Source organism: Tachysurus vachellii, chromosome 21, assembly GCF_030014155.1.
Source record: "Tachysurus vachellii isolate PV-2020 chromosome 21, HZAU_Pvac_v1, whole genome shotgun sequence".
Lineage (NCBI taxonomy): Eukaryota > Metazoa > Chordata > Actinopteri > Siluriformes > Bagridae > Tachysurus > Tachysurus vachellii.
The window spans coordinates 2,466,341-2,481,044 of record NC_083480.1 but is presented as its reverse complement, the minus strand read 5'-3'; the positions used below and the strand labels follow the sequence as shown (position 1 = coordinate 2,481,044).

The window sequence follows — 14,704 nt, the reverse complement described above, 5'->3', positions numbered from 1 at the left end:
ATATGCCATCTCACGTTCTCACGTCAAAAGCATGGAAATGATGGAGCTATGAAACAATTAATGTCACATGGCTGAGACCTGAAGAAAAAGCTCTACCTGTGATCATCCATATCCTCTATCTGCCTTTTAACGTAGCTGTCTATGCGCTTGCGGTACGTCCGATTGGTCAACTTGCCCACCATGCCAAGCCCATACGGCCGTTTCTCTCGTGCGAAGAGCTTCTTTACAGGCACAGCGATCCGTTGCCCTCGTCTCTGGCCGCTGACGCTGACCACTTCCTGTTTCAGCCGGACTTTGGGCGGAGCAGGGGTTCCCTCCTTAGCCTTTCTCCAGCCTCTCTCTAGAGGTCTATTACACCATACAGATATACATTATGACTCGACTTATTATACATAATGACTTATAACTAAACTACCTTAAAGCTAATGGTGTCTGGGTGTTCAAGTGAATCATCAAATTTTGTGCTCTTTTTATAAATGCGTAGAATTTACACCAGAATTAAGTAGTGAATGCAGACTCACAGCATCAAGTGACTCCTCTCGAGCTCGTTCTTGTCTAGCGCACTGCCGGTCAGCTCTGATTCGTCCAACTGCTTGCTGTCCACGTCCTTGGTGGTAGAGTCGGAAGGAGACTCAAACACTTCGTCATGAAAGGTTGACATCTCCTCCTGCATCAGTCCGTCCTGAGAAAAACACACAGGTCAAGACTCTGGGTGACTGATCAGAAGGTCGGGGGGTTCAATCCCCAGCACTGTCACACAGCCACTGTTCTTCTTCTTCTACCTACAACTCTGCCTACAGATTTACCAGCTAAAAGCAGGTCTTTGTAAGTCTTAGATGAACTGTTGGCTGAACGTCTGATATGTACGGCACAAAACTGGAATCACTGAGTTGGAGATTAAGGTTAATGAGGAGGATGACACTAACAGGGCTTCATTATAGCCGACTTACTCTGGCAAAGAAGGAGGTGTCCAGCTCATCAGGAAAGTCGACCACGTCCTCCTCGATGAAGCTGGCCGGGGTGAAGCTGCGTCTGTGGACCCGTCGCAGGGTGCTTTCTCTAAAGGAGCGTCCCTGGAAAAAAAACATAAATCCAAAAAGGATTCAAAGTAAAGCAAGCGTTGGACTTTATCTCACTCCTACCTGCTCCTGAGGGATTTCTAGTCAATCCAGCCCACTACTAGCAGCTATTTTTTGCTTGTAACCATGTGCAATAATTTATAATGTACTTAAAGTGTTTGTTTCTTTTTTGCAAACCACAAAGAACAAGTTAAATAACTTGTTCTTTGTGGTTTGCAAAAAAGAAACAAACAAAGCACAGTAACCCGGACCAGGAAAATCCACCCATCACACAACAGCTACCATCAGCAGAGGTGGAACATTACTAGGTGATTCCTTCTGAGGTACACGAAGCCGTAATTTAAATTTAAAGTAAATAAGTAAACAAACAGTATAATTCACTAAAGGATAAGAAGCACTGCTGTGTTCCCTGTGTAATGCTGTGAACGACCATAAGTTTATTGGACTCATCGTGTTAGCTCACCTTGACGAGGGCAGCCGCTGCCCTGAAGCTCATCTTGGCCACAGACTCCCGCTTGCGTCGGCGAGGTATCCGGTTGAGGCCGGATCGGGAACTGGTGAAGGAGCAGAGAGAGGTGGCACCGGGTGTGATGGGAGTATGAGGCACGCTGTATCCGTCTACTTCCTCCACCATGCGGAAGGCCCGACCGCGTGCCAACGGGTCCACGATCTGTGCAGTATGCAAACGAGAAGACCTTGTTGAGTTAATCACGCTCTTTATCGGATGCTTGTTATTTAACAGATGTTCTTTGGCAAGAGAAGGAATAAGTAAAAAATGTTAAAACATTTTGACGCTAATATTTACATATAATACGGAGAAGGTGTACCTTTGGTATGCCATGCTGTGATGTAGGTACATAGAGAGGTGGTGGGGTCTCTGTACTGGTTAAAGAGATGTTGTCCTGGCTGGGAAGCTCCATCTCCCGGATCACCTGAGGCTTCAGCTTGCCATAGCGCAGACTGCAGTGGCGCAGGCTCTTTCTCTGCCATTTCTGTGTGGCGTCGCCATCCTTGCTAACCCCGAACCAGTCTGCTGTGCCCCTGGCAGCAAAGAAACACTCCCTTCAGGCTTGGATCACTGTTCGCAGGTCAAGCAAAGCTCTGTTCACTGACAAGAGTTCTGTCTTATCTCATTGTGGTCCTGTGATTTGGTTCAGTTTGCTGTTCAGTTTAAGCTACAGCAAGTGATCGTGTAGTGTTTAAGAAAGAAAATCATCTCCACGGTGGTGGAGTTTTGAGAGAAAGTCTGGAAAATTCAATGAGCTAATGAAGGCATATTCCAAGAAAAAGTATAAAAAGTGGTGCGGAAGATCAACAGGTGCTTTAAAGGGAAAATAAAGGACTTGCCCAGACATGCCTCTGGACACAATTTCCTTTAGTAGAGGGGCTTGGCCTTAGTCTCACACACACACACACACTTGGCTGTATGCCAATGTGCATTCAAGGCAAATATCTGTTTCCTTCATGATTCATTTCCTCTCAGTGACAGCAATCAGATCACATGTAGAACTGACTAAGGTTCCTGCTCCGGTTCATCTGAGGAACAATGAATCCACTACTCAGTTCTGACTGAATAACTCAGTAAGCTCTCTGGTCTTCACCTGAGTTTGTTTATAAGAGCGTGACTGTAATGTTTCCACTGTTTCTCAGCATTTTCCCTCCTCCTCATGGCCTGGAAGCATGTAATGAGCTGACGCTCTAGTGATCTGCTAAATATAGCCCAGTGTTCAGGTGAACATCTGCAGCCATGCAGAACAAGGAAGTGGATACTCTAGTCTTGGGCTTAAGCTCTGCTCGGGTAGGACTAAATTTCCACAAGGACCTGGAGTAATTCTATCATTTACAGAAGGATCATTTGCAGGAGTACTGACGGGTTTATCCATTCAGACTGGATGATTTGGTCTACGTCTGAAAATCCTGGTGGACGTTCAGTCCTGTTCTGTTTAGGATCTTATCTCAGATTTAGAATCTTATTGGATCTCTGCTTGTATCTGACTGGAAACATCAGCTTGGTACTGAACGGTTATAGCAAATTACAGAGGGTGATCTGGGAGTTTTAAAATCCTAAAATATTTATTTTTAAAATGATGATTTATTTATTGTTTAAAATATTTAAAATACTTTTTAGAGATTTTAATGCTAATGCTGTTTTCACAAATAACATACTCTATAATCACAGAAGAGTTAAGAGAAGTTTGATGGTGTGATATTTCCTACATATTGTAAGTAATTACATAGGTAGGTTTTTATGGATCTTTCTAATGTATTTTTGGATCGACGCCCAAAACAAGCGTGAAACACCCATGATGTTTATGATGTTGTTGCAGGTTCAGTGTGTAACATAAGTTGATCTGCTCTGTATATCTATGTTAAGATGAGCTCTTTATTTCATAAAAAATACAGGAAAAGTACAAATTCGTAAAATATCAAATTAAATTTCCATATGAACCTGAACAGGAACCTTTACCTCATCCCAGTAAGAAACCTTCTCTCATCCCATTAAGAAACCTTCTCTCATCCCAGTAAGAAACCTTCTCTCATCCCAGTAAGAAACCTTCTCTCATCCCATTAAGAAACCTTCTCTCATCCCAGTAAGAAACCTTCTCTCATCCCAGTAAGAAACCTTATCTCATCCCAGAACTGGTTCCAAAATCAACGATAGAAAATCTCATTAGGATCCTGTACAAGTGTCCGATTGAATTCCCTGTAAGATTTTTGGTTTCGCTGGGAACCAGTCAGCAGGAGAAACATCACATGACATCAGTCAGAAGAGCATGATACTGAAAGCTCAGAGAATCTCCGCTAAACTGATAAATCTGCTATTGCTAATCTATTGTGCCTCAATAAAAATGAACAGAAGAAAATAAATGTAAAAGATTTACACCCAAACTCTGATCCCAATCTGACACGATGCTAATGATTTTTTTTGAAAATGTAAATATCTTCAATAGAGTTCCTCAGTTCTCTGGTATTTCCTGTTCTAAGATGAGACTAATTCAAATTTAAAATTAATAAAACTATTTGCAGACTATTTTTACTCACTGAAATCGTTTGATTAGATGAAAATTGTGAAAGAAACAAATCATCTCGTAAAAATGTCTTGAAACAGGTTTCAATCTTTGATATTCTGATTTATTGTAATCTTATAATAAGCATCACTAAGTAACTTTGACTCGATTCGAGATTGTTTTAGGGCTTTACTCAGATATGTGCTGGAATATTTACGATCCTAAAACCGCCTCAGAAGTGAATTTTAGTGTCACTCTTTTTTGAGGGAAAACATCAAAGCCCGATGACGCAATCAGAGGAAATAAGAGTTCGTATTGTGGAGCTTCGGAAAGAAGATCTCATCCTCAAGCTGTGATATTGTGTGTAATCTGCTATGAAAGCACGGCTTGTTGGAGCTACGTTAAAGTCCCGCCGCAGCTGAGACGACCCGTGTCCGCTCACCTGTTAGAGTACAACGAGCAGCTCGTAATAAGTGATTAACAAAAGCCTGGGGTGTTGAACTGATACGATGCCTGTTAACTGCTGTTCACAGAAATGTGTGTGGAGTTTGTGTTGAACAAACCCATCACTGCAGTACACCGTTTACAGGTCACCAGCTTTTACACTTAGCTACTTACTGTTCTGACTCAGGACAGGACACAGGAATCAGACTGGATCTTGAAGCATAACACACTCTTATTGAACATAGGACCATAAACATGAAGCTTTCTTTTGGGGGTTCAAGAAATCCAGGACAATATTCTATTGTTCAGCAATAAAATGTTAAAATATAGATTAGAGTAATTAGAGTAATATAATACAGTAAATAAATAAAAAAATATATATTTTTTTATATTATTTATAATAATACTGTATAAAAAATGAGAGGAATAAAACATTGTAGTTTAAGTCTAGTGACTGATCTGGTGATATGTGTCATAGGAATATAGTTTTGGTTTAAAGTGTAAAAATAAGTGAACGATCATGATGATGTTTTTACACTCAACAGCCACTTTATTAGGTAAACCTGTCCAACTGCTCGTTAATGCAAATTTCTAATCAGCCAATCACATGGCAGCAACTCAATGCATTTAGGCATGTAGACATGGTCAAGGCGATCTGCTGCAGTTCAAACCGAGCGTCAGAATGGGGAAGAAAGGTGATTTAAGTGACTTTGAACGTGGCATGGTTGTTGGTGTCAGACGGGCTGGTCTGAGTATTTCAGAAACTGCTGATCTACTGGAATTTTCACACACAACCATCTCTAGGGTTTACAGAGAATGGTCCGAAAAAGAGAAAATATCCAGTGAGGGCAGTTCTGTGGGCGCAAATGCCTTGTTGATGCCAGAGGTCAGAGGAGAATGGGCAGACTGGTTCGAGCTGATAGAAAGGCAACAATAACTCAAATAACCACTCGTTACAACCGAGGTATGCAGAAGAGCATCTCTGAACTGAGATGCCTACCTGAGTATTGTTGCTGACCATGTCCATCCCTTTATGACCACAGTGTACACATCTTCTGATGGCTACTTCCAGCAAGATAATGCGCCATGTCATAAAGCGCGAATCATCTCAGACTGGTTTCTTGAACATGACAATGAGTTCACTGTACTCAAATGGCCTCCACAGTCACCAGATCTCAGTCCAATAGAGCACCTTTGGCATCACTGATGTGCAGCCGACAAATCTGCAGCAACTGCGTGATTCTATCATGTCAATATGGACCAAAATCTCTGAGGAATGTTTCCAGTACCTTGTTGAATCTATGCCACGAAGGATTAAGGCAGTTCTGAAGGCAAAAGCGGGTCCATCCCGGTACTAGTAAGTAGTACACCTAATAAAGTGGCCGGGTGAGTGTAAGTATTTATAATCTCACCTCTGCACTCGGACAAACCCAGTCATTAGTTACAATATCATCAAACACAAACCTTTTTTTATTTGATTGCAACTGATTCATTTGCTAATTTTTCAGCCAATGATGAGGTCCAGTGTATAGAAACATACAGGTTTCACAGTCTGGGTCTATTACAACTTTTCTCCTGTGTGCTGAACCTCCGGCGTCACACTGATACTAAACTCAGCACATGATGACCAGATTGTTATAAAACATGTGCAGAAGAATAAATCAGCTCTCGGTGAACCTCAACTTCATGCTGTGTGTGTGAGTAGAAGAGCAGTGTGTGTGTGTGTCTCAGGTCTTTGTGTGTGTGGGTATGTTTCTCAGGTTCTGCTGTGTGTGTGTGTGTGTTTCTCAGGTTCTGCTGTGTGTGTGTGTGTTTCTCAGGTTCTGCTGTGTGTGTGTGTTTCTCAGGTTCTGCTGGGGGTGTGTGTGTGTTTCTCAGGTTCTGCTGGGGGTGTGTGTGTGTTTCTCAGGTTCTGCTGGGGGTGTGTGTGTGTTTCACAGGTTCTGCTGGGGGTGTGTGTGTGTTTCACAGGTTCTGCTGGGGGTGTGTGTGTATTTCACAGGTTCTGCTGGGGGTGTGTGTGTGTTTCACAGGTTCTGCTGGGGGGGGTGTTTCTCAGGTTCTGCTGGGGGTGTGTGTGTGTTTCTCAGGTTCTGCTGGGTGTGTGTGTGTTTCTCAGGTTCTGCTGGGGGGGGGGGGTGTTTCTCAGGTTCTGCTGGGTGTGTGTGTGTGTTTCTCAGGTTCTGCTGGGGGTGTGTGTGTTTCTCAGGTTCTGCTGGGGGTGTGTGTGTTTCTCAGGTTCTGCTGGGGGTGTGTGTGTTTCTCAGGTTGGGTGTGTGTACCTGATCAGGGTTCTTGAGAGAGACTGGTGCTTCCTCATACTACGCCGCACAGCACGGTGACCCTTAATGGGCACTGTGCTAATCCGCTCAAAGCGAACCCTCCTGCTGCTGCTCACGGTTCACAGATGAGGAGGGGAAGACGAGGAAGAGAAAAGCAAGGACAGTAAGGGGAAGAAGGAGGAGGAGGAGGAGGAAGAGGAGGAGAGACAAAAAAGAGAAGAGGAAAAAGGAGGGTGAGAACAGCTGGAAGAGTGAGCAAGAGAGCCTGATAGATTAGTGCAAGCTGAGACAGTTAATACATTACTGATTACGCTGCACACTCACTCACTCACACACACACTCACACACACTCACACACACTCACACACACTCACACACACTCACACACACACTCACACACACTCACACACACACTCACACACACACTCACACACACACTCACACACACACTCACACACACACTCACACACACACTCACACACACACACTCACACACACACTCACACACACACTCACACACACACTCACACACACACTCACACAAACACACAAACACACAGAAACACAGAAACACACACACACACAGAAACACACACACAGAAACACACACACAGAAACACACACACAGAAACACACACACAGACACAAACACACACACAGACACAAACACACACACAGACACACACACACACACACACAAACAAACACACACACACGCATGCAGGGTTTCTATATGGCCTTTCATTGCTGGCTTGCAGACACATTAACACTCACACACTCGCTGTTCCTGCGCCACACAGGAGTCAGGAATCACCATGAAGTTCGTCTTGTCCACATCTCACATGCACATGCTCAAGAAAAACAATACTAACATAATAGAAGGAAACTAGGCTTAGCAACCAGAATGAATATTTCACAACAAACATCCAATAACATGCTCATTTAGAGACATAGAGCGTGAGATAAAGACCAAACACTGGATGTGAGAAAACGTCTCGAGCTTCAGCTCCGATTCCTCACCTCTAGTCAGTTAGGGCTGACTCACTGAACCCAGAGATGGTTTATAACCACAGAGAGAGGAGCAAAGAGGTTACCTCTTAATGGTCTGTGTGATGGAGGTCTGGTGCTGCAGTGGAGGTCGCCGATGATCAAAGAGGTCATGTGTCGGCGATGCGAAGTGGGACGTTTCGACGGGCATGCTGACACTGCGGAGAAAGCCCTGCCTCTTCATAGGCTGTGACAGGCACAGCAAGAGACACAGATAAATAGAGTGGGACAATCAAAATATACTGTTCTGTTAACATTCAGGAAAAAAGACAGACCGAGTCTCTCGTACCTGGACAAAGGTAGGCGGCTCGTCCAGAGACATCTGAGCAGTAGGAATGGTCAGTTTGAGCCATGGAGGCTTCTTCCTCTGTAGACTGCTGGTGCTGTCTCGCCTGGGCTCAGCCATGCTGCCTGTCTCTCCACACACCGGCCAGCTAGAGAGAGAGAGAGAGAGAGAGAGAGAGAGAGAGAGAGAGAGAGAGAGAGAGAGAGAGAGAGAGAGAGAGAGAGAGAGAGAGAGAGAGAGAGAGAGAGAGAGAGAGAGAGAGAGAGAGAGAGAGAGAGAGAGAGAGAGAGAGAGAGAGAGAGAGAGAGAGAGAGAGAGAGAGAGAGAGAGAGAGAGAGAGAGAGAGAGAGAGAGAGAGAGAGAGACGGAGAGAGAGAGAGGGAGAGAGAGAGAGAGAGAGAGAGAGAGAGAGAGAGAGAGAGAGAGAGAGAGAGAGAGAGAGAGAGAGAGAGAGAGAGATAGAGAGATAGAGAGAGAGAGAGAGAGAGAGAGAGAGAGAGAGAGAGAGAGAGATTTAACTCCTACATCTGAGCAGAATGCCTCTAACGTGACTGGACTCCACGTGCTCACTGACACATTCCCACTCACACAAGATCAGGATTCTATTTCAGTATAAAAAAAGACCCAGAATAATGATTTCAGATTTTAAATCACTGGTGTAAAAAGCTATATTTCAGGTTGCTCTGGAAACGGCACACACTAGTTTCTCCAGAACCAGTCGCCGTGACGACGGCCAGCTTATTTACAGTCCGATTCTGCCAAATAAATAAGACACACTTTAGTATTTACTTACAAATATTTCCTTCCATACAAAGACAAATGTTTGTGTCAGTAAAGAAAGCAACGTGTTACACAACTGAAGCTGACAATGAAGACAGATGGGTTTTGCTGAAGCTTCTCCAAGATGCTCAGTAAAAATAATCTACTTATAAAATCTGCACAAATGTCCTCGAGATAAACGTATAACAAAAAAAAAAACAAAGCAAAATCACAGCAAATATTTTATAGTATTTTTCAATGTAGAAAGATTTAACAGATATAATACTTTGGCACCTGAAACCAACACATAACTGCATTTAGTGTCATTTTTTTCATTCATACACGGTTTGTTTTCACTTCCTGGTCCTGACTCCGCCTCTGTGTTGTCATTTGCATGACCCTCTGCTATTTCTCTGTTTATTTACTCCCTCGTGTTTTACTGTTTCGTTCTGACATCATGTTTGGTTGTAGATGCGAGAGGCATTTTGTGTTTCTGGAGTCGATGCTTGTCGATGGCGCCTGTGCTCTGGACTACACCTGGAATAATGATGAGGATTGTCGGACTTCTCTAATGCTGAGAATGTGCACCGCTAGAGGCAAAAAAACTAAAGTTCTACAAAGAATCATCAAGCTGGAATATAACAGAAAGCACAAGCCATGAGGATTTACATAAAGCACCCATTCCAGCTGAGCAGCTCGGACAACAAGCTCATAAAGAGTCACTAACCGCTAACAGTGACGCTAACCTTGTTTCTGGAAGCTTCTACACAGATCTTAACAGAGGTTGTTCCTTCCAGGCTGAAGCCATCATGGATCCATCATGGACTTGATCCTGGAGAAACAAGTCTGATCCATGGAGGCTCCACATCACATCTTACTCCACTTGAAGTGTCTGCTGCTGACGTCTTGGTGACAGTGATATAATATTTTTGTTATATTACCCCTGAATTGCACAGGCATCAGTGTACCTGATAATGATGTCATTTTTCTGTATACATCCTTTCCAGTATTCTTTTGTAAGTGAAGGTCAGAATACAGCCTCCATGTTCCTCATAATTCTCTGATATTTATTTATTTGATTTTTTTTTCTAAGACCGGAGGCATGGACCGGACCACAAGATGGCACTCTAAAATCACACGGCTGTGAAATCCACCCCAGAGCTGGATGCCGCCGTTACAGAGGAAACTGCTGAATCCAAATAAAGAACAGTTCCCCAGATGTTTGAATTCGAAAGGCCAATAAGCGCTGGCTCTGTGGGAGTCTGCTGTCAGCATATGAAACCTGAGCAGCTTAGTTGCAATTAACTTCAGTTTGCTGTGTTTTTCTCTGCTGTCTGGGAGGTGGATGTTGTGGGTGACCATCATTACTGCACCTTATCCACTGTACTCCCACTCCTGCAACACTGAGCCATGATATTCAATACTCACTAACAGGAAACTCCTAGTGCGGATCCAGATTCCGTTCCTGTCCTCTAAAATAAAATTAGAAGACCTCGTAACAGTAGACCCGCATGCATGTAGCGTGATTTCAACATTTCTACAGTTCCAAAAGTGGAAATGCAAAAAAAAAATGAAAAGAATCGATTGAGGAAAACATTTTGTGGGGATTTTGTGTGACAGTGTGATGATGCCGATAAGAAAGAAAATGTTCCATAAAGGAGTAGCTAGCTTTGGAAAAAGCACAGCTGGCTATTATCTGAAACGCTAACTGCAGGTCTGCACTCAGTCGCAGCTTGACGCCAGCACAGAGACAGCTACAGCGACTCATCTGTACGAGCTGTCTCGGATCTCTCTGAGAAAACAGCACATCTGGTTTAGGTTATACGGAACACTCCGAAACGTTAACACGAACCACGGCTCTGTTTTCACACTACAAATATGAGAGAGGTCATAAGCAATAGGCCTGATGGAACCTCAAATCCCACAAATCCTTGCTGGTAATACAAGCTGCAGAGAATATTGTTAGGCTGAGTGTTTACAGTCTTGGGGAGAAATCTTTCCTTGCTAGCGAGTGGGTGGGTGGGCTGAAGAACGGTTTCTGAAGCTACACGTGCTGAGGTGCCTCCTATAAAGAAAAGAGGAAGCTGCAAGACACAATCGAGACCGCAGAGGAAACCAGCGCCTGGAGTCAATGACCAGCTGAAGCCCTGAACGTCGGCCAGGATGAAGAGACGAGCAGGAAAAAGCTTTTGTGACTCCTCCCACTTGCCATCCTGCTAATTACCTGCTTAAAAACTAGCATCAGGAAAATGATTCCACTGAATGATAACAAAACCTGCACGTCATTGAGATGCTTTTTGACAGGAACAAGCAAACTTCCACTAAATGATATTTTTAATAATGGTTGTTACATATTATTATTTAAAATATTGTTAGAAAATCCATATTAATTCTAATATAGTTTAAACTAATCGTTTCCTCATCACACCATTTTTTTAAGCCACAGGTAAAAGTGAATGTAACACCAAATGTATTCCTCTGTCATTAAGTGACGCTTAACACCATCACAAAAAGAAGATGCTGGAACAAAAAGTTCAGAAGTACACAAAGGTCCAGGAAGCTCAGTATAGTTATGAGTATCTGCTGGGACGGTGGACAGGAACGCCAACAACAGAAATCTTTTCACAGGGAACGTCATGAAGAAAAATCTATGTTGTGCTTTACATTTATTTATTGTTGTGTTTAAAGAAAATCCCTTTCTCCCAGTACAGTATGTGCCAGGGTGTTTCTCCAGCCCTAATGCCAGCCGGAGACTCTGCTTGATGTAAAAAGCCAGTAGACATGAGTGCATGCGTGCAAGGGATTGATGAAAAAAGATGCAAATACTGTTTTGTTTTTTTTCCTGTTATGTGAGTGTTAACAGACCAAGCAGTACTGTTTGTTCTCCATCACTCCAATAATTACATTCCCTATTAAATCGAACCAGAAGGCTTGCTGTGACGCACGTTTGCCTGAGATGAGGTTTTAGCCTGTAGATCTGTTCAGTTCATTATGGGATGGAGGTCTGATTGTGTCCTCCACGGAAAGGTCACTTGATTCCCGCTCTCGCAGCAGGGACCCCCAGTTAACGCTCAGTTCACCTGGACCTGCTACTTCTAGCATTTTCTGGGTCTAGTCTCACTTCAGTGTGTCTCCTTAAGTGGGAAAAAAGCATACATCTACTGCTGTCTGTTAAGCCACATGAGGACAAGAGCATCAAGGCTAAGGCTGAATTTTGTGGAAAAAAAGAGCTGCATTTGTTTTTATAAGAGCACAATCATTGCAGGCCAGCAGCTGGTGTCTCACAAAGCAAGGCAGCTGGATAAAGCGGACCACCGGTGGGGTATGATGGCAGCTTGAGAACTCATAAATCATTCTCCCTTAGACCTGCAATAATACGGTGTATGGTATAAAATAATATACTCACATGACCCGTGCACCACATTCAGGGCTTACAGGAGGATCTGTCTGCCTGGTAGAGGGAATGAGTTCCTATTCGTGAAGCCTGTCCAAACTACACTAAATGGCCAAAACTATGCTCAGTCCTGAACTTCAGACCATCTCATTCCAGATTTAATCACCTCCACCACCATTTAATCACCTCCGTTCTGTGAAGTCCTTCCACTAGATGTTGGAGCGAGTCTGTGTGGATTTGTGTTCATTCATTTGTGGATTTGTGTTCAGCTACAAGAGTATTGGTGAGATGAGACACTGATGGTGTAAGAGTCTGGGGTTCAGTCGGTGTTCAGTGGGGTTGAGTCAGAGTCAGGGCTCAGTGCAGGACACTCCAGATCTTTCACTCCAACCTTCACACACCATGTCTTCATGGAGCGCTGTGCTTTGTGTACAGGGACATTGTCATGATGGAGCAGGGATCGAGTCTCTGAGTTCCTCTGAAGAGAAACTGTAGTGTTTCAACAAGAGCACATATGGGTGTGATGATCGGGGTGCACAAACTTTTGGACATCTATATGTTCTGCGGTTTCTTCTGATTGATTTACAATAATGGCATTTGTAATATGCATGTATAGAAGCCTGAATAAACCACTGCAGCATGCGAGAGTATTCCACAAGTGTGTAAACGAATATGAATAGATTTATTTGGACAAATTTAGTTAATTATTTTTAAGTCAGGTGTAGGAGATAAATCAGCAGGGAGAAAACCTCAGACAAGAATAATCCATATTCATAAACAAAGCTCTGGGTCTGAACATGAAACATGAGATTCAAGGCCTCTGACCATCTAAAGATCCATTATAAAACACAGCAATGTGTACAACAACAAAACTAATCAAAGGTCAGGACACACTAAAAGTCACATTATAAACTCAAACTAAACGTAACCCAAAACTTCCATAATTCCATAATTCCACCCTAATTTATTCCATGTGTCGCCTGTACAGGAGCAAAGTCCATGTGCATGTTCCAGCGGTGAGGAAGTCCATGAGGAATGTTCTAGTAAACGTGTTACATTCCAGTCGATGCTTCTTTACAATTAGCTCAACAGGTCTCATGACTGAACCATAATTAAGTCACGAAGCATCCAATGTTTAAAAAAGAAAAAAAGAAAAGCCTGGCTTCATCTAGAGTCCGAGAAACATGTTGGACTTTTAGGTTAAGATCTCAGCACTGATAGGAGTGAAGACAGTAGAGCTCACAATGCTTCTCCTTCATCTCGTAAGTTATGGTGCAAATAAACGCGGCTGAATTTTATATCGTCACAAACGTTTAACAAATCTCCCTCCACGGGAGAACCTTTCGTTTGAGCAACGAGGAAACTAGTTGCTCCGCCCACCAATAAACATTATTGCTATGGCCACCAGTAGACTGACGTAGAATTGCTCAGACTGGTCATTTCAGTGTAGGAATAATTGTAACGTCTGCTGAATGCATAATAGTCACGAGTAACTGCATATGACTGCAATGATGTCAATGATAATAATAATTCATTCACTCTCTCACTCATCTTCTACCGCTTATCCGGACTACCTCGGGTCACGGGGAGCCTGTGCCTATCTCAGGCGTCATTGGGCATCAAGGCAGGATACACCCTGGACGGACTGCCAACCCATCACAGGGCACACACACACTCTCTCATTCACTCACACAATCACACACTACAGACAATTTTCCAGAGATGCCAATCAACCTACCATGCATGTCTTTGGACCGGGGGAGGAAACCGGAGTACCCGGAGGAAACCCCCGAGGCACGGGGAGAACATGCAAACTCCACACACACAAGGCGGAGGCGGGAATCGAACCCCCAACCTTGGAGGTGTGAGGCGAACGTGCGAACCACTAAGCCACCGTGACCCCGATAATAATAATAATTAGTAATAATAACAATACTACTACTAATAATAATTATTATAATTAGTAATAATAATAATAATAATAATTAGTAATCATAATAATAATAATAATAATAATTAGTAATAATAATTATTATAATTAGTAATAATAATAATAATAATAATTAGTAATCATAATAATAATAATAATAATAAAAATAATAGTTAGGATATGTTTTTAACAGGGGGGAGCGATATGGACGTGCTCTGTCCAGTGTCTCAGAGCTGTTCGACGGAAGGAGGATCTGCTGAACTCCGTCCATTGTGTGTATTTCAGTAAGCTGTGTGTTTCCATCTCTTATCTTCTAGCGGTGAAGACAGACACTCCCTACAGCATGCTCTTAATGGAAGCTTCCTGCCTAATATTTTCCTCCATTTAGGATAAATATATATCGCGCCTCTGCCATGAGGAGTGACACATTTTTCTTGATAGGGTCCAAAAAAGGCCATCGTTAGGGCCAAGTAGT

At 43.1% G+C, this 14,704-nt stretch overlaps 1 protein-coding gene across 3 annotated transcripts in view; it reads right to left on the bottom strand.

The window, feature by feature from the left end:
• The window catches only part of rhbdf1a (rhomboid 5 homolog 1a (Drosophila)), a 40,253-nt gene that overhangs the window by 7,194 nt on the left and 18,355 nt on the right, over nt 1-14,704 (bottom strand). For all 3 annotated transcript variants that reach the window (XM_060896920.1, XM_060896919.1, XM_060896921.1), the window contains 7 exons: nt 8,150-8,294; nt 7,908-8,047; nt 1,907-2,120; nt 1,543-1,749; nt 951-1,073; nt 522-682; nt 97-348 (listed from right to left, as the gene is read on the bottom strand). In XM_060896920.1, the coding sequence (XP_060752903.1) occupies nt 97-348; nt 522-682; nt 951-1,073; nt 1,543-1,749; nt 1,907-2,120; nt 7,908-8,047; nt 8,150-8,266 (1,214 nt within the window). In that variant the 5' untranslated portion in view covers nt 8,267-8,294. The remainder of the gene's footprint in view (nt 1-96; nt 349-521; nt 683-950; nt 1,074-1,542; nt 1,750-1,906; nt 2,121-7,907; nt 8,048-8,149; nt 8,295-14,704) is intronic.